Source organism: Aristolochia californica, unplaced genomic scaffold (genome assembly GCF_029961685.1).
Source record: "Aristolochia californica isolate CCGP_79_NKW_82.1479 unplaced genomic scaffold, dmAriCali1.0.hap1 SCAF_15, whole genome shotgun sequence".
In the NCBI taxonomy this organism is placed as follows: domain Eukaryota; kingdom Viridiplantae; phylum Streptophyta; class Magnoliopsida; order Piperales; family Aristolochiaceae; genus Aristolochia; species Aristolochia californica.
In genome coordinates this window covers 24249867-24275966 of record NW_027181826.1, presented here as the reverse complement: position 1 = coordinate 24275966, position 26100 = coordinate 24249867, and the positions used below count along the sequence as shown (strand labels likewise).

The window sequence follows — 26100 nt, the reverse complement described above, 5'->3', positions numbered from 1 at the left end:
GCTACAAGCCTAGTATTTCATGAAAAGACAAAGCATATCGAAATCGATTGCCACTTTATCAGAGAGAAGTTATAAGCTGGAGACATCATCATGACTACATTTCATAAGAAAACCACCATGCAGATATCTTTACCAAAGCAGTACCACCACCAACTCTCCATGATACATGTACAAAATTAGAGATTTAAGATGTTTATGCATTGGCTTGAGGAGGGGTGTTAAAAGAAGCCACACATGTGGAAGAGTGGCATAGATGGTAAATAAGACGCACGGTGGCATAGATAGTAAATAAGAACTTCCATAAAGATGACAGAGAATTGTAATAATATAAACTAGTGTATGTACTTTTATGTCCTTTTGCTTTTGAAGGATATAGTCTAAGGGTATGATAGTCATTGTAAACACCTTCTTAAAACTATAGAGCCTCAACCCTAAACTATAGAGTCAATGTAAACACCCTAAACTCTTAATATAACCTCAAGGCATGGGGTAGATCATTAAGCTCAAACCTCTTGAACACAAACTCATGCCTATTCTCCTTCCCCATTTTCTCTCCTCTTTCACCTTTTGTTTCCTTCTCCTTGCCTCCTCACAAGTTAGAACTCCTTCGCTTCCTCTCCTTTCTTTTTCCTTCTTCTCTCTTATCTTAGTCCCTTATTATTATTATACGAGGAAGGCCCTAGAAATCAACAATTCTTAAACACCTTAAGAGGTTTATTAACCCACATACACCTTGAATAAATCCCAAACCATAAAATATGAGGGACTTCACCCAAAGAAATGCATTAATTTCAAAACCTCCATTCTTTTCATGAGCCTAAATCTTTTCAAAAGAGCATCATCAACTTTTTCATGATCCTCAATGTTAGTAGGAGGATATTAATCAAACCATAATTTTTAGTATGTTATTAGTCTTGGTCATCCACCAACTTAGGGTTGCTCATTGACTCACACTAGTGCCCTCATGCAACTATGTACAAGTACTTCCAATCCACTACAAGCCCTCCTAGAGTCATTATCATGGAGTGGTCATTGTTTCACTACAAATTGGTTATTTTACTTATAAAGTAAATTCTAGGGAAAGTATTCTGTTGGAAGATAGACCCAAGCCCACACGACTAAGGAAGTCCCACAAGATAGGCCCAAACACATAAGAAGTAGGACCCACCATGATTACCATCAGCTGACATCCTTATCACATAAGTTGGAAGATCAAGAAGGGCTCACAAAGACATCTTTATCTTATGGTCACATCCTAGAAGAATTCTAATTTGAGTTATGTTTGTCTTTTATCTATATTGAGTTATTTAATTATGCTATGACATATCTTTAAGTGTTAGAGTTTAGGTGTAATTGGGACAATGGTAGTTTTATTGTAATTGGACTCTACTACCTTCCTCTATTATAGATAGAGGTTCACGTACTCTAAATATAATGAGAGGTTAATGAGTCAATAAAGTATTTCTTTTTTCTATAAATTCAACATTTTACAAAGAGTCAATCATGTTATTGGACCCTCACCAAAATGAGAAAATGCCAGGTGATCATATATTGTCAAATAAGGGAGTCACAAATACAAACAGATGGACAAAAAGTTCCAAAAAAAGACAAAAAACAAAAATGGCTCAAATAGGATTAGAAGGTTGTGGAGAGTTGAAAAAAGAAACAAAATGAGACTGTCCAAAATGTCTTTCTATTAAATACTAAAAAAAGCCAAGTTATGAGGTATTTAAATCAGGGGCTATCACATCTTGTGGGGACCTTTTAACATTTATTTTGATGGTTGGATATCATATTTGGTTTGGTTTGTGACCATGACATCGTGCCAATAACAACTAGATGGAATTATATGACCAAGGACAGCCACAAGGTGAGGGGACTAGGGGACCATTTCTTTTTCATACCCTTTACTTTGTTGTGTTTCTCTTCAATTCTCATTGTTATGAGGTCGGACCACACCCTGAATAAATTAGTTATCATAAGAGAGAGGCCCACTATCTGATATAGTTTGTTTTTTTCAAAAAAGGATTTTACTTGTGTTAGTTTAATGGAGATAGAGAAAAAAATATATGTTAAAAACCACAATATAGAGAGAAAAACAAGGAAAAGGGTTTGAGATATGCTAAAAAAAAGTTTTTTCTTTAAAATAACACACATGACTCTTCAAGGTGAATGGATCTCATTATCCCAAAAATAAGTGGGTATCATTTCAAAGATAGTCAAGTTTGAAGTTCCAATAGTGATGTATAGTGCCACATTCCCTTCTTTGCAAGCTTATATTAGCATGTGGTCTAGCTTCATCATGACCGGATAGTTTGTTTCTTATGTTAGTATTGTTGTTGTTACTCATAGTTACTAATATCAAAATTTTAGATAGTAACAATAATTGACACAAGGTGGACACATCAATATTATGTATTACATAATATGCAACATCTGATACAACTTATATTTGGAGGGCTATGTTACATTACACCCTAAAGTTAAATCTAGGGTTACAACCTGCATAACATACATTATGTAACACCGTTACAATTTTTTTTTTTGGCAGTCCAATTGGATGTCCACCATCGAATTAAGAGTAATAGAAAAAAGTTGGGGATTGGATCACTATGTAAATAAATTAGACTAGTTTGATGCTAGAGATAAGAACTACAAAGACATGTTTCTCTAACAAATAACTCAAAAAAACTTCGAGCAATACAGAAAAACCTATGTATGATTTTATAGATTTAGAGAAAATTAAAGTGCATTAAGGGTGTATTTGTGCCAAACATAAAATCATTGAGAAAAAACTTAGACAAAGACAATTCTATGTGACTAATATTTTTTACATTTGTTACAGTTTTAGAGGATGAACAATTTTTTTTTTTTACCCAATTACTCTTGTCCAAAAAAAGTTAAGAGGAGGAAAAATTTGTTGCCAATTATTTCAATAGGAACCAATAAGAAAAATAAACTAAGAAAAGAAAATTATTTTTCAATAAGAAGTTTACAATGCAAATCTTGGTTGAAGAAAAATGATTTATCGCCATTTTTATTATTAGTGTAATAGCATAAACAATCCTAAGTTTTAAGGGAATTGATTTGGTGGGTATCCAAAAGAAGAAATTACTTAAATAATTAATTTGTAGTTATCTATCATGGACATTGTAAGGGTGTTGTAAGAACAAAGAGAGATTAGTTTGGTGAGTTTATATCAATAATTAGTTGTAAGCTTTATTTTTCATGTACACGGATGAAATTATAATCTACGGAACATGTGGGTGTTTCATAGATAATGTAATATAATGAAGTTAAAGATGTGAATGTATAGGGCTAAAGATAAAGCCACAAATTTGGCAGTTGAAAAAATGATAATATACTATGATTGAAATTTTGATAATGGATATAATAACAATAGTTATAATAATTATAATAAATATTTTGTTACTAAAGAGTAATACAAAATGATAATGGGTCTAAGCTACTCTCATGATCTTTTACTCATTTTTTATGTGCTTTGTCCCATCCTAGGGTGCAATTTGTCTTATATGCTTACATAGTTCACACTTCATATCAAGGGCTGAACTCTCATTACTATGCCACCAACAACTTAGAATATCTTGTCTTTAGCAAGTGGACCACCAACTTTAAGGGCATTAGGACTTTCTTTGCTTTAGAAAATGGTTTGAACAAACCTCTCATTACCATGCTACTAACAAACTAGAATATCTTGCCTTTAGTAATTGAACCACCCACTTTAAGGGCACTAGGACTTTCCTTGCTTTAGAAAATGGGGTTGAACAAACCTTATTCATACCATCTTGACAATTCCAAATATTGATGTGGATCATTTATCAACATTTGTCTACAATTATTTCGTTGAAAACTTGAAATGCTAATTAAGATTTGGTCAATTTGTTTGAAATCATTTGTACGGCTAGAAGAAAATGAAATGATGGAAAAGTCGTATTTTCTTTGACCCATTTTTCATTGAAAATTTTTGAAATTTAAAAATTCTATTTGATTGATTTCCTATGTCTTGTATATCTTCTCGACTTATTGTTTTATCCTTAATTATTGAAACAATAAAAAAATCATTTTTTATCTCTTTAAATATTTTTTTTGGACAAGAGGAATCGTAGTGAAATGTTTCCATTCCCTTAATCGATAAATACTCAAAAAATTTAGTTCAATTAAAAATATATTATTTATATTTTTCAGCCGTGATTTTGTATTTTCCATTTTTAAATTGATTTAATTTGAGGAAAAAAGTTAGAGAAAGATAAGAAAAAAAAGATATTTGCCATAGTTTATTCATAGGAAATGTATCAAATTTCTCTCATTACGTATATGAAGTAAAAACGTCTCTCACCAAGATCTCTTTCATTTCTACGTCACTCAAATTTTATAAATATTGTTACTAAATCCAAATATATTTTTTAATTAATTTTTTACAATAAATACAAAAAAAAAATTATGGAAAATAAAATGAACTTTGAATTTTATTCTTTATACAAAAATAAATAAATAACTAACTCTCCTTAATCCTTAGTCTCGTCCTAATTTTGACCAAAGAAAAGCCATCAAATCTCTACTCCATCGCTTTCTCCGCATACAAATTTTGTTCATATGTGTATTGTTTTCTACTGGAATGATTTAAATATGATAGCAGCCTCCATGACTTTGGCAGCCAAAGCTCCAAAAACAAGTCGTGCTGTCTCCACCCAACAGATCCTCAAATTCCAAGCAAACTCCACCCCAACTTCTGAAAGATCGAAACGAATGAAGTTCCTCTCAAAATCTGCTCTGCTCGCCCTATTCTTCTGCCTCCTCTACCATGTTGGAAGATCACAAGCTCAGCCGACCACAGACGCCTCAGAAGGTAAGAACCAGATAACTTTCCGATCACAGAGTCACAGTTCAGTCAAGAAACCAAAACCAGGTTACTACTTCATATATCTCTCCTATGTATCTTCTCCACTTCTGTAAGCAAAGAAGAAACCCAGATGGTTTTTTAAAATAATTCGTGATGGGTCAGTCAGATCTTCTCATTTCTCTTGCAAATTGCTGTTACTTTTCTGGGTTCTTCGTCAATCATCTGTTATCGATTAGACAGAAATGCAGACTGCAGAGAGACGATTCTGAAATGGATCTTCTTCCTTCCCTCGAAGAAGAAAACATTTAATTCAGCCTACCCAGTTCAGAAGAGAAGAAACTTTACGTGTTTCATTTTCATTTACTGCTGCACAGTGAACTGTCGATAGGTGACTTTCAGCCATTAAACAGCCAATTTAGAAAGAACAAATGGTGATTTCAGAAGTAGTGGAAATACAGATAACTGGCTCTAGTTCTTATCTGTGCTCACCAATCTCAAGTTAAAAGTTTGATTATGCATGCAAGTTGCAGGTAAAAAATGGGCTGCTTCTTTCCTTGACAAGAACAAACACGCATTAGAAAAAAAAATATTTTTTTGCCTAAAATCACTTTTGAAGCATCTGTAGAATAATTTTCCACAATTTTCTACGTATTTAAGTGAGAAAATTACGTCTAAACTGATATATTCATGCTCGTGATGTTTGAATTGATTAGTGACATAAATATTTCCAACTAACGAGCATGCTCACAAGTGTCACTGGTTGACAAAGCTTAAAAACCCCGAGTCTTTCCTATAAATCAACCTACTACTTTCGAAACCGAGACAGAACCGGAAAAAAATAGACTTCTGGTCTGTGTCAGCTCGGGTTGGAACTTCAGGGAAGGCGGGAAGCCGAGAGCGATCAGTTAAAACTAACGGTCTTGATGCTACCATGCGCAGCGAGTATTATCAACTCCATGTTTCAACAATGGGGAGTTTCAGCTGCTTCGGAGACGTGGAACACCAGCGGGGAGATTTGCAGCGGTACGGCCACTGATTCTTCCACCGTTGATGATCAGAACATCAACCCAGCTGTCAAATGCGATTGTTCATTCATCAACGGAACCATTTGTCGCGTAACAGCGCTGTAAGTCTTTCCTCTCTCCTTGCTGCCACCCGCACCTCATTTTACTATCTCAGTCGTTTCTGACGCTATCGAGCTTTCTTCAGTAAGGTATATGCGCTGGACGCAAGAGGGGCTATTCCGAATGAGATTGGAAATTTGACTCGGCTCACCAATCTGTATGAATGTTTTCCGTACTCAAGTAGTTTTTGAACTCGATGATGATCAGTGAGAGAAAACGTTGGGGAGATCAAGAAACTGAAAACCCCATTGTTCTCTAGCAATTCAAGGCTAATATGGAGTATCTTCTGAAGTGGGTGATTGATTTCTCTCTGTTGTTTTCAGGATTTTGGGTCAAAATTTCTTGAGTGGTCCCCTGCCACCCAGTATTGGAAATTTAACTCGCATGCAGTACTTGTAAGTTGTTGATGATTTTGCAGTTTGACGAAGGCTATAACCTTTTAAGGGGAAAATTGATGCATCCAACAGTGTTTAGATAAATATGCATTGTATTGCAAGATATTCTAATGTTACTGAATTCGTAAATGATTTTCTTATTAGGAGTTTGGGTATCAACGCCTTGTCAGGACCCATACCAAAGGAGCTTGGGAACCTACAGGATTTAATCATGCTGTGAGTTGCGCTCCCCTTAGGCTCATAATGGCAGTTATTAGACACAGAATAGAAGAGTTGCATTGCTTTTCTTACTTTGTATACGTACATGTCAGTAAAGTTGTTTACCTTAGTTATCTCAATTTAGTTGATTTTAGGAATATAAATTTGATGAGCCCATCGATGAATAGTTTTTATTCTATGGATGGAGCTCATAGACCAAGGCTGAAACTGGGCTCAAGTATTTGGTGCTAAAGGGTTTTTCCCATTTCAGACTTCAACTTTTAAGAGATGGATTTATTTATCTTCAACTGCCTATTTATAGTTTTTCTTTGTCAGGAGTATTAGCTCAAACAGATTTATTGGTCCTTTGCCTGATGAGCTCGGAAATTTAAGAAACCTCCAGCAACTGTGAGTTATCTCTAATATTCTGTTTGTTGTAAACACTCACGTCTCTATAGTTTCTAGCAATATTCTTAAAAATTCAAAAAACTTGTCCAAGAAGCCTTTTTGCAGAAAGCTGCATAAATTGTACAACTTGCAACCTAAATTTGAGATAATTATGGATATTTATCATAAAGCCATACTGCTATCTCCACTCATACAGTCTAATAAGCAATTTTACTTGAATCAATGTGAGTGGAGTTTGAAGTTTGGCTTCCTTAGTTCATTAAGTGACGATAGAAACACAGAAAGTAATGCATACTTTTTATCTGCCTTGACAGTTACATTGACAGTTCAGGAGCTGTTGGCCAGATTCCTTCTACATTTGCAAACCTGCAAAGCCTACAAATAGTGTAAGTGTTGAAGTTGAGTTAATTATATCCCAAACTACTATAGTTTAATAGTGAGTTCTGTCAGTGTTAACAATGTATTAACTTTCTAATTGGGTTTCAGGTGGGCTTCAGACAATCATTTCACCGGAAACATACCCGACTTCATTGGAAATTGGAGCAATCTAACCACTTTGTAAATTAAAAGCCTATAGAAGATTTTTTTGGTTTCCTGAGTATCAGTTTTGAAATATCAACTGTGTTATCTGATCAGCTATTAATAAAGGCCAGTCAGTTTGTTGGCTGTGGGGAAAGCAATTAGGACCTTGAAATGTTAGCCCATACTCTGCTGACAATTGTGTGGCTAGTTTTGACTCATTTGAGCTGAGCAATCACTGATGGGCCAAATCCCTTTGCTTGATAGTCATGGAAAAGCCCTGTAGAAGTTCAAAAATTTCTGAACTCGTCCTGAAATTTCTTAACTTGCTTTATATGACTGAGGATGTGAAATACTCTATTCTCCTGGACAATCTAATCTATGCATTTTTTCCTGACCCTAAAACTGGTAAAATATTTATGCAGGAGGCTTCAAGGAAACGACTTTGAAGGACCGATACCTTCAAGCTTTGTCAATTTGACCTCTTTAACTGATTTGTGAGTTCGTCTCATTATTTTTTGAATTTTTTTAATATTCACCTAGGTTGATTTATTTGATTTTAATTGTGAACATGTTACAGGAGGATAGGTGACATATATAATGGGACTAGTTCATCACTGGAATTTATCAAGGATATGAAGTCTCTAGGAGTACTGTAAGCCTATTTCACACTAAACCTTTTCTTGAAGCATATCCACAATTTAGTTTTCTTTCTTTTCACCAATCAGCAATTACTTTCTCCAGTATTTTGAGAAATGCGAGGATTTCTGGCAGCATTCCATCTGGCATTGTGGAGTATCAGTTTTTACAGCATTTGTATGTAGACTCTGTTATACTTCATAGAAAAGCTATGAATTCTTAATTTTATTTTTGGGCACTTAATGTCCATACTGAACTTCATGACAAAACATTCTGTTAAAGCACAGTCCTTACGAGTATATTTGCTTTCACTCCTGCAGGGATTTAAGTTTCAACAACTTAACTGGTGAACTTCCAAGTTCTTTGTTCAATCTGAGACAACTGGCTTTCTTGTACACACATGATAGTTTTTCTTTTTCTTTTTCTTTTTCTTTTGATTTGTCATGCCTATAGTTATATTTTTTGTTAATCTTTGCTATGTCCTCCTGATGAGCAGATTCCTGGGGAACAATAGCTTCTCTGGTAGCCTCCCCACACAAAAAAGCTCTTCACTCCAGACTATGTAATTTGATATTATCTGTTTAATCTTATTCTTCCATCTAAGTCAGTCAACAATCTTCCCCTTGACCACTATCCAAGTGCCTATATATAAACTTTGCAAACATATGCCTAATTCCTACAGTTTTGCCTTTATGTTTTTCTTGACCTTTTTTTATTTCATGTATTGGATACAGAGACTTGTCATACAATGAATTATCAGGAACCTTCCCATCCTGGGTCAGCGAAGATAATTTAGAGCTGTAAGTTTTAAAAGAAACCTATTATATTATATTTGACACTGTGGAACTTCCTGTCACAATCCTTTATCAAATATCAGGACAACAGTTCTGCATCTTATACTTAGAGAATTTGTTAATCAATGAAAGAAGTTTTATACCCAATGCAAGGTATTCCGTTGTCATCTCATCAAAATAGGAAGAAAGTAATTATGAGATCCTATAATTTTTCTTGCAGGAACTTGGTTGCAAATAACTTCGTTGTTGCTAATGGGAATAGCAGGTATTGTTATGCCTTGTGTTTATATGAAAATGAGTGGCTATCTTTTTTTACTTGCCTAGTTCTAGTTTGTGGAAGAGTATGTCTGGTCTCTTAGTTGTTCACAATACCTTGGGGAATGGAAGTCATCAACTGGCAAATATATTCTTCCTTTAGTATATCCACCAAGAAAACCTTCGAGTGGACTATCAAAGTGGATATATTATGAATGCATACTGGAATCCTCTTGGATTCAACACTTAAACTTGCTCCATATGTGCTAATATTCATTTTTTTTGTGCATACCTATAGTTTGCCTTCAGGACTAAATTGTCTACAGAGGAGCTTTCCCTGCAACCGAGTTTCACCACGCTGTAAGTCACCTGCTTTATAAGTAATATGATGGCTGCTTAATCAGGTTATTCAATTTCTGCCCACTCCAAATATTTGTAAATGAGAGATCATTTCTTAGAAGAAAATTATTCTTGAAAATCTTCCTTGCTAGGTGATTGTCTTTTATAATCTATTTCATTGAAAAATTCAGTTTTTTTTTTAAAGCCAGTTATGCACTCTTAGTACTCCCCAATTACTCAAGAGATTTGAACCCAAGATCTCACATAGACAATGGGCCAATCCTCAAGAAACTCATATTTTAAAGAGCAATAAACTTGTATTAAGTCAGTTCTATATTTTGTAGAAATTGAGTGCATCCCCCCAGCATTAATGTTGCTATTCTCTGGCTGAGACAGAAATATTTGACTCTTCACTTATAAATTCTTCCAGTTGTATGCCATTTAATATTTTCCTTCCCATATTTTTATTGATGCTATCCTCCATTGGTTTTCAGATTCTTCATTTGCAGTCAAATGTGGTGGTCTAAGTATCACATCTTCTGGGAACATAATGTTTGAAACTGATAATGATCGATTGGGTCCTGCATCATACAGTGTGGCTAGCTCACAGAAATGGGCTGTCAGTAACACAGGAAGATTTATGGAAAATAAAAATGCATCATATACCATATCCTCTTTATCCCAATTCACAAATACATTGGACTCAGAGCTGTTCCAAACAGCAAGAATATCACCAGGGTCATTAAGGTACTATGGCCTCGGGCTTGAGAATGGGAATTATAACTTGAATCTGGAATTTGCAGAGTTCAAAATAGAAAATGCCAATAGTTGGAAGAGTGTCGGAAGACGCATTTTTGACATTTATGTCCAGGTGATTTTAATGAATTAGGAATGTAACTTGTTGACAAAATATTATGTAGCTTTTATGCATTTAGTTGTGCCAGTGACCTGCTTTAATTAATTGCAATAATTCATTCATCCATTCAGAAGTTTCTTGGTTGATTATCCAGGGAAATTTGGTATTGAAAGATTTTGACATAAGGAAAGAGGCAAATGGTTCTCTTAGGGCAGTCAGAAAGACTTTCCTGACGAATGTAACTAATAGCTATCTTGACATCCATCTCTTTTGGGCTGGTAAGGGAACATGTTGCATACCAGACCAAGGAACTTATGGTCCATCTGTTTCGGCCATCAGTGTAGAACCAAGTAATCTACCTTTGGCATAAATATTATTTCTTGTCAGAGTTATCCCCTAAGACCCTTATTGATTATTTAAGGTATTTCCAGATTTTGTGCCAACTGTCGATAATCAAGAAACTGGAAAAAAGGATAGGACTGGTTTGGTAGTTGGGCTTGCAGTTGGTGCTGCGTTTCTTAGCTTTTTAGCTGTATTTGCAATTATAATTTGGAGAAGAAGCAGGACAGGACTTGATGAAGATGAAGGTAGTACTTGTTTTCTAAATAATATAATTACTGACTCAAAATTGTGCCCTAGAGACCATGAACGTGACTTATCTTCCTATCTGAATCAACAGAGTTTATGGGTCTAAATTACAAAGCTGACACATTCAGTTACGTTGAACTGAGGAATGCTACAAATGACTTCAATCCTGTGAATAAGCTTGGAGAGGGTGGCTTTGGACCAGTTTATAAGGTAAGATACTATTATAAATTCTACTCGAATCATGCAAATATAAACCACAAAGAGCAATCATGAGTTTTGTTTTTTCCTTTTCATATGCAGGGTACACTTCCAGATGGGAGGGCTGTTGCTGTAAAGCAACTCTCAGTTACTTCTCACCAGGGAAAGAGTCAGTTTGTGACAGAGATTGCTACTATATCTGCAGTGCAGCACCGAAACCTCGTTAAGTTGTATGGGTGCTGCATGGAGGGAGACAAGAGGCTTCTTGTTTATGAATACTTAGAAAACAAGAGCCTTGACCAGGCACTTTTTGGTAAAACTTCTGCCTACTTCTCTGGGTGAATGTTACACTACCTGTAGGGTCTCAAATCATTGGTTATGTAAAATAAGATAACCTATTCTCATTGAATTGATATACATTGCAGGAAGCAGTAGCTTAAAGCTTGATTGGCCAACCCGATTTGGCATATGCATGGGAACAGCTAGGGGCCTTGCTTACCTCCATGAGGAGTCGAGACTCCGAATTGTGCATAGGGATGTAAAGGCCAGTAATATCCTTCTTGATGCAGATATCAATGCAAAAATTTCAGACTTTGGCCTTGCCAAATTGTATGATGATAAGAAGACTCACATCAGTACTCGGGTTGCAGGGACATTGTAAGAGAATTATTGTCTTCTTTCTCTTTTTCTGTTCTTATTTTCATTAGTTTATCTTTCTTTTGTCTGGATGATACACGAGAAATTGTTCTTGTCACAATTTTTCATTTCCTTTTGTTCTCATTATGATATTACATTTTCTCTACTTACATTATAACCTCTTGAGTCGTCTGGAATTCTAGTGGATATCTTGCACCGGAATACGCCATGCGAGGGCATCTAACAGAAAAGATCGATGTTTTTGCCTTTGGGGTTGTTGCTGTTGAAATTCTTAGTGGAAGGCCAAATGTGGACCCGAGCTTGGACCAACAGAAGATGTATCTCCTAGAATGGGTTAGATGGTTTAATCTTTCTCTTTCTTCCTCTATCCTTGATACCCATTGCTACAGCTTAGCCTTTTTCTTCTCCGACTGTCTTAGGCCTGGTGCTTACATGAAAGCAACCGTGACTTGGAACTAGTTGATCCAGCTTTGTCCGAGTTCAACAAAGAAGAAGCCCTTAGAATCATCACAGTGTCTCTTCTATGCACCCAAGCTTCACCTTTATTAAGGCCACCGATGTCAAGAGTGGTGAGGATGCTGTCCGGTGACATTGAAGTTGGGGCTGTTGCTTCAAAGCCTGGGTACTTGAGTGACTTGCAATTCAGTGAAATCACAAACAGCTTCATGAGCAGTGACACTTCCGGAATATCGACAGGAACTGTTACAGAGAGCCAAGACAATATATCACCAACTGTGAGCATGGTGGTTCACACTGACAGTTCTCCTCTCGCCCCTAAATCTATGAACACATACTAAGGCATTCTTATATGTTTCCATCTTGAGCCGGTGATGGTAGAGCTTATGAGGGTTTTTGGACTAACGTAAATATTTTTGTTCAGTAGCTTCAACATATTTCAGTATATTTCTATCGATTTGAAAAATTATTGACCTATTTGTTAATAAATAGTCTCACATGAATTAGTGAGTACAAAGATCTTGAATTTGCTAGTTGACAAAAAAACTTCATAAGTTTGCTAAGTATTGTGGACGAGTCTTAACCCAACTTTACATGGTATTAGAGAATGCCTACACATGAGGGGGAGTGTTAAGGAATAGTCCTATATCGATTAGTGAGTACAAAGATTTTGAATTTATTAGTTGGAAAAAAGGTTCCTAAGTTGGCTAATTATTTTAGGATGAACCTTGGACCCAAATTTACAATGTTCACAATAAATGAACAACTTTGTTGCCTCTAGCATTTTGTAGTGCTGAGATTTACACTTGCGATCGGTAGACATCAAATGATAAATACACCCACTACTAGGGGTGGCATCGAATTGAGCCGGTTCGCGAGCGGCCCGAGCTCGGCTCGGTTTTGGCTCTCAAACCGAGTTCGAGATCCAAATAAGGCTCGTTTGAGTTAACGAGCCGAACTCGACCGAACCATGGTACGGTTTGAAAGTTCGCGAGCCGGCTCGTTAACGGGCTCGGAAGTCGGGATCGGGACCGGGACCAGGAGCAAGAGCGGGGGGAGGGGATTCTTCTACCCCTTGTCACTGTCGAGCCCCTCCCGTTGGCTACTGTGGCCGCCTCCATCGCCATCAACAGCTGTGGCCGCTTTAGCCGTTGTTCGGTTCGATTTCTTCCTCCCCTCGTCTACCTTCGCCGTCGCTCTTGTCGTTGCCGCCGCCTCCATCGCAGCCGTCAACCTCGACGATAGATCCTTGTCGGCGCCCCCTTCCCTCAACATCGTCTCGGTGGAAAACCAGCGACCTAAGTTAGGGGAGAAATAATTTTTCCCCCCCTGCGCATGAAGACATTGTGGGATTTCACACGTGCAAGATCATAAGTGAAAAAAAAAAACAACTCTTTCTTGAACTCTGACTGTCCCTTCCTCATGACTCTTGAAAAGACTCAAATTGTTTGAGGTACTCTCTTAATGCTAATTCCACTCAAGTTTTTCAGAAAAAAACATATTAGTAGCATTTTAGAACTGCTGCTGTATGATTCCATACTCCGAAGAAAAAACAAAAAAAAGGCATACAATTAAGTTATTCAAAACCATTTTTCTTAAACTTTTTCTCTGTCTCCATGATTTGTTTTTTTAATCTTTGAATCAGAACGATCTATTTGAGTACAAATGGACAAAACTAGCATTGCTTTTCAAAGGAATATATTTTGTGTTTGATTATTGAATAAAGTTTATACATAATTATGCAGTTTTTATGAATAATTTTATGCAAAGTTAATATATAGAGGTTATGTCCAATTTTAAATAAAGATTATGCCCAATTTTATGTAAAATATATGTATAATTTTATATATAATTTATTTGACTTGTATTTTATGCAAAGTTTTAAATGTGTAGGTTAGAGCTCGAACTTGGTGAAAATTATCGGATTTGAGTTCATTTACAATTTTAGCCTCGAGCGGATCGAGCTCGAGTTCAAAATATTTAAATCAAACTTAGCTTGAACATAGACAAGTTTGGGTCGGCTCAATGCCACCCCTACCCACTACTAAGTGAGAGCATCTTTAGTTAAAATTGAATATTTGCTATCAACCATTATGATTTGGGAGAAGATGGTTATATTAATTTAAAAGATTTAAGTTTATTAATATATTAATATAAATGAATATATTATTATTATAGTGTAATATAAGGTAATAACTAGGCAGGAATAAGGATATATTTGTAAGTCAATTGCTCAACACCATAATATTATGCAATTCTTTTTTTTTTTTCCATTATCGTCTTTGTGTCTTATTGGGGTGCACCCTATTGGTCTCTGTGTCTGAAGTCTTGCCATAGGTCCTAAAATTACCTTAAAAAGTTATTCTATTTACAATAATATTATCTATTTTATTATATTTATAGATAATAAATATTATTAATTTTATTTTATCAATAATTTTGATATAAATTTAAATGTAGTAAATGAATATCAACAAAAAAATACAGTTTAATAAATAAATATATAAAAAAATTATTTTTCAATATTTTAATTCAAATTTAATTGTTAAATTAATTATTGCTACACCTAGTTATATTTTGATATTTCGACGAGCTGCCTCTGGCGCCTTATATCATCAAACTGGCGGGACGAGCATTCACTTCTGCCAGAAGACCCGACACTCTTTCCGTTTCCCAATTCCTATTTACAGGTATTCCTTCCCTTGTACACGTTCGTTCGACTGGCTTTCCTTTCGCTTCACCAATTCCTATTATTCTGGTTCCTCTCTGAGCTTAGAGAATTTTGTTTCTGTGATGATTTTCTCGCGTTGATTAATAACATCGATACCCTATTTCTTCTTGTAGAGTTTTTTTGGTGAGTTTACTCTCTCAAAGTCCTTATTAACTTTCTTCTCTTATTTATATATATCGTGATCAGGAGGAGGAATCGGTTTGTCCTGTTTATTTTGTGCTTCTCGCCTTTTTTTTTTTCCCGTGTGCTTGAAATATTGCCTCTGTTCATTCTTGGGAAGAAATTCGTGACTGTTATATTACTTAATGTGAGGAGTCAATAATTTAATATAGAACGATGAAGAAAAGAGCTCACTTTTAATGGTCTGTCTTGTCATTCATGAAGGAAAACGAGGCACGCATCAAGTAAAAGTGCTCGTGAGATTCATTCCGTGTTGAGATGTTAAACTGATTTTTTGTAAATAGGATTCTTAATCCATTATTACCGATCTTTTTTTTTTTTTCTTCTCTCTGATGAATCCTTTTAATAGATTTAAAGGTTTCTCATATTATATTATTGGAAAAATTGCTGATCCCTCTCGAGGGTTTTTTACTTCATATGTTCAATAAAACAGGAGAATGTGCATTTTTTTTATGTTTTTTGTCTAACATATTTTTTTCTTCGTTTTCATTATCCATTTTCAGTTTATGTTGAGAACTAAATAAAGGCTCAATGTCAACAGTTTTTTGACTTCCGAACTCTCAGATCTGCTTCACGGAAAACTGGTTTCTAAACGTCCTAGATAAGCTTAATCACTTTGCAAGCCTTAACAATGGTGGTTGAGGAATACCACCAACATGAACTAGATCTTCCAGTTTCATGCCCCCGAGGTGGTCCCATCTATGGGCCTTCTTTTGTGGTTCCTATGACCAGCATTGCTGAATTTGAAGCCTCCATAACGGAAGAGCTCCAGGTACCTTTTCTCTATGGAATTTCTAAATGTTATTCTTTCTTCGATGCAATATTATTCTTATTAGTGGAACATTAGTAAAACTACTCTTGCAAATGTGCTGGAACTCTCACTTGCAGGTATGCAATTTTTGTACATGAATCCTTTTCTCAATCAAATTCACCCTTTACTCCTTTACTAAAAAAAGAAAAGGTGCTGAATAAACACACACACACTTACTTTCAACAGGTTCCAAAAATCTTATCATATCATTAAAATTTATCTTTTTAGTGAAAAGTCGGTCATACTTAAAACAACCTATATTACATTATGCTTGTTGAGTGTGAAGGAGTTGTGGAGAGAATGGAGTGAAGAAGAAAAATTTGAACTTGCCATTTTTATCTTTAATAGCTTCTCTATACATGTCATATATGTTTTGAATGGCTTTTTATAGTTCAATTTTATGCAGTTAATTTGCTTGCTGCCTGTTTTATTTCTTTCTTAATCAAAGACCACTGATGTACTCAATGTAAATCATAGCTGACAGCTGCATGGGCAAACATTATATACAAATAGATGTATTTCAAAGCTCCAGTCTCTATCTTAACTTTTGGTTTACAACAAATTACCCTGTGGCAGTAACTGTTGGTTTAAACCATAGATGGATTTCCGCAGTTTGCATATTTTGTCCCCATCAACTATAAAACTTGGTTGGGTCATGTAAAACTTCTTCATGGAGATCACCATTAAAAAAAAAATATTTTTCATGTCAAGTTGGTGAAGGTCCCATTGAAAATTTGTAGCAAGTAAAATAGGAATGTGTACCAAGTTCATTTTAGCGTAAGGAGAGAAGGTCTCCTCATATTTGATCCCATTGGATCAAGTATATCCCTTGGAAACTAGTTAGGCTTTAAGACGAGCAACACTGCAGTCTGCATTATGTTTCATAGTGATGACCCACTTGCACCCAACAGTTTTTCTTCGGATGGTAATGTTATGAGATCTAAAGTGTGATTGGAATTCATAACTGTCATTTCTTCCTCCATGGTTGTTTTCTATCCTAGATGTTGGAGGGTTTCTTGAAAATCTTTAGGAAGAGTGATAGAAGAAAGAGCTACAAGGAAGGATTGACAACTTTGAAACAAATTGTGAGTAGATTGGAAATTGGATATAGGATGAGAAGTAGATGGTTGTATACGAACACTGAATGAGGTTCTTTTTTTAGGGCAATGGGAGGAATGTGAAAGGACCAAATGGAAGAGGAGTAGAACTGTTTACCTTAGAACTGTTAGCTGGCCCAGGCGATGGAGGATCCATGGGAGGAGAGGAGTCTTCAAGCTTCAAATGAAGAAATTGACCATCCAGTGGCTCAAGAGGTCTTGGTGCTTTGGATGGACTTAAAAAACTTTTAGAAAGTGAGTTTTGATGAGAGTAGAATGGTTGATCCTAAAAAAAGGTTACATTTGTAGAAATAAAGGTTCGATGAAGTCCTAGGTGGTCACAAACATATCCCTTTTGAACTTTGGCATATCCAAGTAAGATGCACTTAATTCTAGAGCATATAGTTTAGTTTGACCGGTAGTAGATTTGTGAACAAAACAAATACACTTAAAGATTCTTAGAAGAAGTGGAAAGGGCTTTGTGTGCGGTAGGAATAGGGAGATGGGAGATGCGTTTTGCAAGATAGTAGATGTCATCCTATTGATGAGATAGCAAGCAGTAAGAACTACGTAGGGCCAATAGAACTGTAGAACATGCATGGAAAATAATAGGGCCCGAGCCACCTCTAATAGATGTCTATTTTGCTGTTCAACTATCCTATTTTGTTGAGGTGTATACGTGCATGAGGTTTGGTGAGTAATACCTTTCTATTTGTAAAATGATCGAAATGAGTGAGAAAGGTTTTCCTTGGCATTGTTAGATTGAAGTACCTTTATTTTCTTTTTTCTGGATTGGGTCTTGACCATGGAATGGAATGTGGTAAAGATACTAAACACTTCAGAGCGATCCTTTGTTAAAAACAACCATGTGACATGAGAGTAATCATAACAAAATATTGTGAATAAGAGATATTTGTTATATTCAGGGATTCCCAAACATTGGAATAAATTAAAGAAAAAGACTACTACTAGAAACATTTGAGCTAGATGGAAAAAATACTTCTTTGGTTCTTGCCTAGCTGACAAGACTCACATGATAAGTTATTAATTGAATGTAAGCTTGCAATTAGTGTTTGTAAAACAGATAAAGACGGATGAAAAACACCATGGAGGAAGAAATGGCATCCATGCATTCCAATTACACTTGAGCTCTCATAATATTCCCATCCAAAAAAACTCGTTGGATGCAAGTGGTCTTCACTATGAAGCATAAAGTGGATGACAATGTTGCTCGTCTTAAAGCTCGACTAGTTGCCAAGGGGTTTACTCAACCCTTTGGGATTGACTATGAAGAGACCTTCTTTCTCATTGCTAGAATAAACTCAATAAGTGCTCTTATGTCACTTACTGCAAATTTTCAAGGGAACTTTATCATCTTGACAACAAAAATGTTTTTCTAAATGGTGACCTCCAAGAAGAATTTTACATGATCCAACTACCTGGTTTTGTGGTTGAGGGAGAGAAAGTATGCAAACTTTAGCAATCCATCTATTGTTTAAAACAATCTCCTTGGGCATAGTTTGGCAAGTTCGACAAGGTAATTCTTGGGCTAAAATTCCAAGTGTAAAATTGACCACTTTGTATTTGTCACACGCATTAGCTCTGGCACAATATTTATGGTTCTCTATGTGGATAACATTATCTTGACTAGTAGTGATAAAAGTGGAGTAGAAAAACAAAGAAGGAACTAAGCAAGACATTCCAAACTAATAAAATATGTGCTAGACCTATTGGAGGAAACAAATATGATGGGATGTAAATCTCTTGATTCAACAATGGACCTAAATACCAAATACACATGGAAGAAGGAGATGAGGTAAAGATAGGTTCAAAGGCTCATTGGGAAACTAATCTATCTCACTGTAACCCGACCTTTCCAGTAAGTATTGTTAATCAATTCATGCATCACCTTCGAATACTGCATTGGCAGGCCTTGGAAAGAATTCTGAGGTATTTAAAAAAGAGTCCTCACAAGGACTATTATACAAAAACCATAAACACATCAATATTAAAGGATTTGCCTATGCAAATTAGGCAGGATTACCGGATGATAGGTACTTCCGATCCACTAGAGGCCTTCCTAGAGTTAGAGTAGCCTTTATTTCACTACAAAGTGGTTATTTTACTTATAAAGTTAATTCTAGGGGAATTTTTCCAAGAGTCGATCATGTTATTGGATCCTCACATAATTTGTGGAAATGTTAGGTGATTATATATTGTCAAATAAGGGAATCACAAGTAAAGACAGATGGACAAAAATTTTCAGAAAAAGATAAAAAGCTAAAATAGCTCAAATAGGATTAGAAGATTGTGGAGAGTTGGAAAAAAAAATGAGACTATCCAAAATGTTTTCCTATTAAATACTGAAAAAGGTAAGTTAGGAGGCATTTAACAGGGGCTACCACATTTTGTGGGGACTGTTTTACATTTATTTAGATGGTTGGATGTCAGATGTGGATTGGTTTGTGACCATGACATCATGTCAATAACAACTAGAAGGAATTATACCACAAGGTGGGGGACTAGGGGACCATTTCTTTTTCATACCTTTACTTTGTTGTGTTTCTTCGATTCTAGTTGATATATTTTTTTTTCAAAAAAGATTTTGGTTGTGTTAATTTAATGGAGAGAGAGAAAAAATATATGTTAAAAACCACAATATAGAGAGAAGAAAAGGGATTGAGATATGCTAAAAATGAAAAAAAAAATTTTATCTTTAAAATAACACACATGGCTCATCTAGGTGAATGGATCTCATTCTCCCAAAAATAAGTGGGTATCATTTCAAAGATAGTCAAGTTTGAAGTTCCAATGGTGTTGTATAGTGCCCCCATTCCCTTCTTTGCAAGGTTATACTAGCATATGTGGTTTAACTTCATCATGACTGGATAGTTTGTTTCTTATGTTACTATAGTTGTTATTACTCATAGTTACTAATATCAAAATTTTAGGTAGTAATAATAATTGACACAAGGTGGACATATCAGTGTTATGTATAGTATAATGTGCAACATCTAAAACAACTTATATTTGGAGGGCTATGTACCATTACACCCTAAAGTTAAATCTAGTGTTACAACCTGCATAACATACATTATGTAACACCATTACATTTTGCTTTTTTGGCAGTCCAATTTGGATGCCCCTTAGGTGATGCCCATGCCTACCATTGAATTAAGAGTAATATAAAAAAATTGGGGATTGGATCACTATGTAAATAAATTAGACTAGTTTTATGTTAGAGATTAACTAGAAAGACATGTTTTTCTACCAAACAACTCAAAAACCTTGGAGCAATGCAAAAAAAAAAAAAAAACTATATATGGTTTTATAGATTTAGAGAAAATTAAAGTGCATTAAGGGTGTGTTTGTGCCAAATAGAAAATCAATGAGAAAAACTTAGACAAAGACAATTCTATGTGACTAATATTTTGACATTTGTTATAGTTTTAGGGGATGAACAAAAAAATTTTACCCAATTAATCTTGTCCAAAAAAAGTTAGAGCATAAAAAATTCGTTGCCAATTATTCCAATAGGAACCAATAAGAAAAATAAACTGAAAAAATGAGGCAGAAAATTATTTTTCAATAAGAAGTTTACAATGCAAAACTTGGTTGAAGAAAAATGATTTATTGTCATTTTTATTATTAGTGCAATGGCACAAATAGTCCTAAATTTCAAGAGAATTGATTTGGTGGGTATCCAAGAGAAGAATTTCCTTAAATAATTAATTTGTAGTTATTTGTCATGGGCATTGTAACGGTGTTGTAAGAACAAATAGATGTCTCAAAGTAATTTTCTTAGAGTGGTGAGCTTATATCAATAATTAGTTGTAAGCATTATTTTTCATTTATACAAATTAAATTATAATCTATGAAACATGTCGGTGTTTCCACATGTTTCATAGATAATGTAATATAATGAAGTTAAATATGCGAATATATAGGGCTAAAGATAAAGCCGCAGTGGATTCAATAAATTTGAAGGTTAAGTGGCATTCTAGAGAGCATAAGTGATTGAAGAAGAGGACATGCTACATAGAAGAAATATTAGTAGCTCAACATTGAAGTTGTAATGAAGTTCACCCGTATTACGTAGTTCATTCAATGAAGCTGTTAGTGGTGCACCAGCACTAGCGTAATCTGAAAAACGTAGGTAATCGTCTCAGGCTAAAATCGTGGAATTAGGATTAAGCCCAAAATTGTGAATCACCCACTTGAAGCCATCGTTCGGGACACATATTTCCTCCTCCGACTTTTTTTTCTCTCTCGTGCTCTCTTCTCTCACCCTTCCTCCCTCAATTTTTTTTCTCCCGATCTTTTCTTCCTCTCGTCTTCACAGTCCCTTTGTCGTCTTCGTATCTCTTCTTCCTTCTTATCATCTTCTCATCTCTTCTCCCTACATCATCTTCGCATCTCCTCTCCATGTCTCTCTCGGCCTCCCTCTCCCTTCTCCCTCTCTTGTCTCCCTCTCTCTTTTCCTTCTCGGCCTCCCTCTCCCTTCTCCCTCTTTCTTTTCTCTTTTCCCCTTAAAATCCTCCTGATTTCCTTCAATTCAACCCATTTCGATTTCGATTTCGATTTCCTTCGATTCAACCCATTTCGATTTCCTTCGATTTCCCCATTTCATCGTCAATTTCTTCAATTCTACTTCGAATTCCCTTGATTTCCCCATTGGGTTTTGGTTTTCCAAATTTTAGAAAGTAACCCTAAACCCTAATTTTTTTTTATTAATTTACTATTGTGTTTGATTTAATCTTATTTTCTGTGTGCGGTATTTGTATTTATTGTTTAGTTTTTGCATAAATTTAGGATATAGGGTTAGGATTTATGGTATTTAAGGTTCAATTTTGTCTTTATAGGGTAAATTTTGGGTTTAGGGTATTTTGAGCATGGTTAAGGGTATTTAGGGTTTAGAGGTTTTTTTTTTAAAAAAAAAAAGCGCGGTCATTGTAGGGTTAATAGAAGTTAGGGTTTAGGGGTTATAGGGTTTAGGGTTTGGGGCTTTTAGGGGGTTTAGTGTAAAAAGTTTAGGGTTTAGGTTTTGGAATTAGGGTTTGGGTTAAGAGTTTAGGGGCTAATGGAGTTAGGGTTTAGGGTTAATAAAAGTTAGGTTTAGGGAGCTAATGGAGGGTGGGTTTAGGGTTTATGGGGCTAATGGGTGGGTTGAGTCCAGTTCAAACTAGGCTAAGTCACTTACATGGGTATCTATTAGCCAATGAAACTCGACCCCCATCACTGACGAGGTACAGTTCGTAGTGATTGCGAAGTCATATTGGGCTCTACCAGGGGTGTTCGATGAATTTGGACTTGGTGAGTGTGTTTTTACATTGTTCTAGTCATCTGCAATAGAATTAATTTGATTAATTTGTAAATGTTATAGAATGTTGTTGAATAATTTTGAAGTGATATGAAATGATTTTGCGAGGTGGTGAGGAGATTCGGATGGCTTATAAATGTTCACCACATGTTTTTTTTTAAGTGGTTATTTGTATTTCCATGTGTCCCTAGTTATTATGACTGGTAAAGGTTGTCTGATAAAGTTTTTTCTATGAGGACCATCTCAAATTTAGATTATAAATAGTTAGAAGAAAACAGCAAACTGTTCGATCATATGATATTTGGACCTTTGAGGATGATAGCAAAATGCTCGATCTCTTGGTTGAGCAGGTCAATATGGGGAACAAGTTGCCCAATGGGGTTTGGAAGCATGGGGTGTATATGGATTATGTCAATAACTTCAATGAAGACGTAGTTAATAAAAAAACTGTTGAGCAACTCAAGAATTGAACAAGATCATGGAAGAAAATTTACCAAATAGTAATGAGTTGTCTCAATACTAGTGGGTTCGGCTGGGATGCAACCACACAACGAGTTACTGTTGATTTTCAAGACTCCATGATTTAGGTCACGAAGAAAAAGATAGAAGGACTCATTGAGAGGAAACAAGAGGAAGAAGAGGTTATGGACTTGATGATCCTAACCCTTCCCCTGAAGATCAATTTATAGATTAATCAAACTACATTATTACAATAAAACCCCTGAAACTTAAATTAATTATATCAGTGCCATATCTATAAGATTACTCTTTATTTACCATCATGTCATCATTGTATGGGCATGTGGGCCTTCTCCTTGATATGTGGGTTTGGGCCCATCTTCCACATATTTTGGATGTGTGGGTCTTTCGTGGTCTTATGGGTTTGGGCTCGTCTTTCAACGCACTTGGATATGTGGGCTTTCCTTGGTCGTGTGGGTTTGGGCCCATTTTCCAATATTTACTGCATGTTATTCTGTATAGCAAGATTACATCAAGGTCAGTAAATCATGCTGAACTGCAAAACATTTTGTATTTTTCGCATTACTAGAACTCTATTCCAGGAGGTCTAAAAGATGTTTTTTTTTTCTTGTAGGAGCATAAAGATGTTGAGAAATATAGACATGAAGGGTGCCCGATTTACGACAAATTGGTTTTGGTAGTGGGAAACTCAATAGCCATGGGGACAGTAAGTCAAATTAGCATAGACATGTGCAATGATGTCCAACGTGGGTTATAACATTCACCCTTGGACATGCTCGAGGATGTTGATTTAGGTAAGGATACTCCATCACCATTCCTTAGCGAGAATGAGTTGACACCTGATCAGTCTCGAAGTGGTAACTCGCCAACTTCAACTCGTCGTAGAAAGATAACCGAAATGTCCACTGATGACACTTGCATATTCTTTGATGCAATGAAGAAAATCGCCACGGTATTGAGTGATGTTGTCAAACCTAAAGATGGTAATGTCGAAAATAATTGGTTTGAAGCCCTCGTGGAAATTCCGGACCTACTAATATAGTTGAAGTTTCGCGCTTCTGAATTGTTTGGATACGCAAATTAAGAGGGACATGTTTACGAAGCTGATAGTGGAAGAGCGGCTCCAATGGCTTAAATATTGTTATGGTGAAATATAGTAATGAGTTTTAAGTACACTATCTACTTTGGGATGAGTGTTTTGTATTTTAATGATGTTTTTTTTAATTATGACATTGTAAGACTTATCATTGATAGATTATGAATGTCATTATGATTAAGATTTGGGTTTTCATGATTGTTAGGTTCTTATTGTGTGGATGAATATTGTGGATGAGTATGGACTTGGACAATTGAGTGGATATAGTTGTGTATGGTTGTGATTCAAGGTAAGGTGTGTGATTAAAGGTAAGAATGTGGGAATATGGATGAAAATGGATGTGTGATTGGATATGGTTGTATTGAGGTATGATTGAAAATAAGTTATTATTGAAGAAAGGGGTATGTTTGTGTTTATAACTTTTAGGAAGAAACATAAATTATTTTCGTAGTTGTTATTGTACTTATGGTGATTGTATTTGCAGGTTTCTAGGGATATTACGATAGACAAAGAAAAAATTGCAACTATGTTAGCATTTACATGTATTTTTTTCACCATGGGAATATATTATCTCAGCCATTGCAATAGACGTGTACCATGTACTTGTGGGATTGGTGGTCTGCTTTATTTGCAAAAGTCATTAAAGAAATCACCTGTTAAATTTCGAAAAGTTTACATGATGAATCAAGTTGTGTTTCACAAATTGGTAGATATACTTAATAGTAGAAGATTTGTATTAGCCACAAAGACCATCTTAGTGGAAAAACAACTTGCATATTTTCTCCTAACTGTTGGTCAACAACAATCGTATACTGTCACAGCAGAGATGTTTGATAGATCAAATTGGACCATAAGTAGGTATTTTAATAAGGTGTTGAATTCTATTATTAGACTTCAATCTGATTACATCAAACGGCCTTCAGAACGCACTCACTCGAAGGTTTTAAACAATCCAATATTTTATTCGTATTTTAAGGTAACATCACTTACCCTCTAATGAACAATTTTAGATGAATATACAAAATTAATTTGTATTAATTGAAATGGTATAATTAGGATTGTATTGGGGCTATTGATGGAACTAATATCAAAGCTAACATCCCACTTGAAGAATAACAAAGGTTCTGGAATGAAAGGGTTATCTCTCACAAAATGTGATGGTAACATGTACATTTGACATACAATTCACTTATGTAATTGTTGGATGGGAGGGATCATCAGCTGATTCCTGTGTACACAAGAACACATTGACTCGCGAAGATAGACTCTTTGTACCTGAAGGTAAATAATATTTTTTTATTCAATATCTTTTTCTCTATTATTATCTTTAATTATTTTAGGTGGAATATATTTTCTACTATATGTAAATATTATCTAGTCAATGCTGGTTATGCAAATCTACTAGGATTTTTGGCTCCATATCGAGGAATCCGTTATCATCTACAAGAATTTGGAGACAACCTTCTTAGAAATGATAAAAAGTTATTCAACCGAAGGCATTCATCTTTGATGAATACTATTGAACAAACTTTTGGTGCTTTAAAATCTCGATTTCAAATGATGAAAGGCGCGCTCCTCCGTTTTCTTATAAAATCCAGATAAAAATTGTAATAGCTTATTGCATATTACATAATTATATATGTAGAGAAGATTACAATGATATGTTTGAATCGGAAGATGATGATTCGTGTGATGAGCTTGGTAGAGGAGGTGATGAGTTTTGATTTAGCAGGTATAAATGATGATAAAGATAGCGATGGTCTTGTGGATGAAGACAACCAATCAACAGACATTCAGAGGCAGTGTGCATTAGAATCCACAAGAGGCGCACAATTTCGAGATGCCATAGCGACTCAGCATATGGAATAATCATTGATGGTTGTATCTTATTGCTTTTGAACATATATTTTGTCGTTCATATGTATTAAACTAGTAAGTTGATGATTATAATATTAAAGTCACAAACTCGTTGTTATATTCCAAGGCATAAACGTTTGTTTTTATGCTGTAAATTGTGAACTATTACAAGTAACTCGGTTCATTTTAAAACATGTTTTTTAAGTTTTAATTATATATATATATATATATATATATATAT

The 26100-nt window shown here is 35.2% G+C and overlaps 1 protein-coding gene and 1 long non-coding RNA gene across 3 annotated transcripts; both read left to right on the top strand.

The window, feature by feature from the left end:
- The first annotated feature begins 4689 nt into the window (after positions 1 to 4689).
- Positions 4690 to 12790, top strand: LOC137951421 (probable LRR receptor-like serine/threonine-protein kinase At1g56140). Its single transcript, XM_068798070.1, has 24 exons — positions 4690 to 4867; positions 5801 to 5987; positions 6071 to 6142; positions 6309 to 6380; positions 6525 to 6596; positions 6915 to 6986; positions 7301 to 7372; positions 7473 to 7544; positions 7931 to 8002; positions 8086 to 8160; positions 8250 to 8321; positions 8465 to 8536; positions 8641 to 8706; positions 8879 to 8944; positions 9159 to 9203; positions 9492 to 9553; positions 10027 to 10403; positions 10543 to 10738; positions 10820 to 10975; positions 11068 to 11186; positions 11277 to 11487; positions 11600 to 11831; positions 12014 to 12164; positions 12251 to 12790. Exons 1-24 carry the CDS (start codon positions 4768 to 4770, stop codon positions 12626 to 12628), a joined length of 3069 nt encoding a protein of 1022 aa, XP_068654171.1. The 5' UTR covers positions 4690 to 4767; the 3' UTR covers positions 12629 to 12790.
- A 2127-nt stretch (positions 12791 to 14917) lies between these two features.
- Positions 14918 to 24492, top strand: LOC137951423 (uncharacterized). 2 transcript variants are annotated; one of them, XR_011112128.1, is made up of 3 exons: positions 14918 to 14977; positions 15740 to 15970; positions 24208 to 24492. It is a non-coding gene; the product is annotated as an uncharacterized lncRNA (long non-coding RNA). The 2 variants fall into 2 exon arrangements; XR_011112127.1 differs by having other exon boundaries at positions 14953 to 14977; positions 15702 to 15970.
- Positions 24493 to 26100: the final 1608 nt, after the last annotated feature.

What these genes read in the sequence shown, in the direction of transcription:
- LOC137951421 (XM_068798070.1), top strand. Translation starts at nt 4,768, where the DNA reads ATGAAGTTCCTCTCAAAATCTGCTCTGCTCGCCCTATTCTTCTGCCTC. An exon ending in CTGCAAAGCCTACAAATAGT is followed by an intron (nt 7,373 to 7,472) that starts GTAAGTGTTGAA and finishes ATTGGGTTTCAG; the next exon opens with GTGGGCTTCAGACAATCATT. An exon ending in GCTTTGGACCAGTTTATAAG is followed by an intron (nt 11,187 to 11,276) that starts GTAAGATACTAT and finishes TTTCATATGCAG; the next exon opens with GGTACACTTCCAGATGGGAG.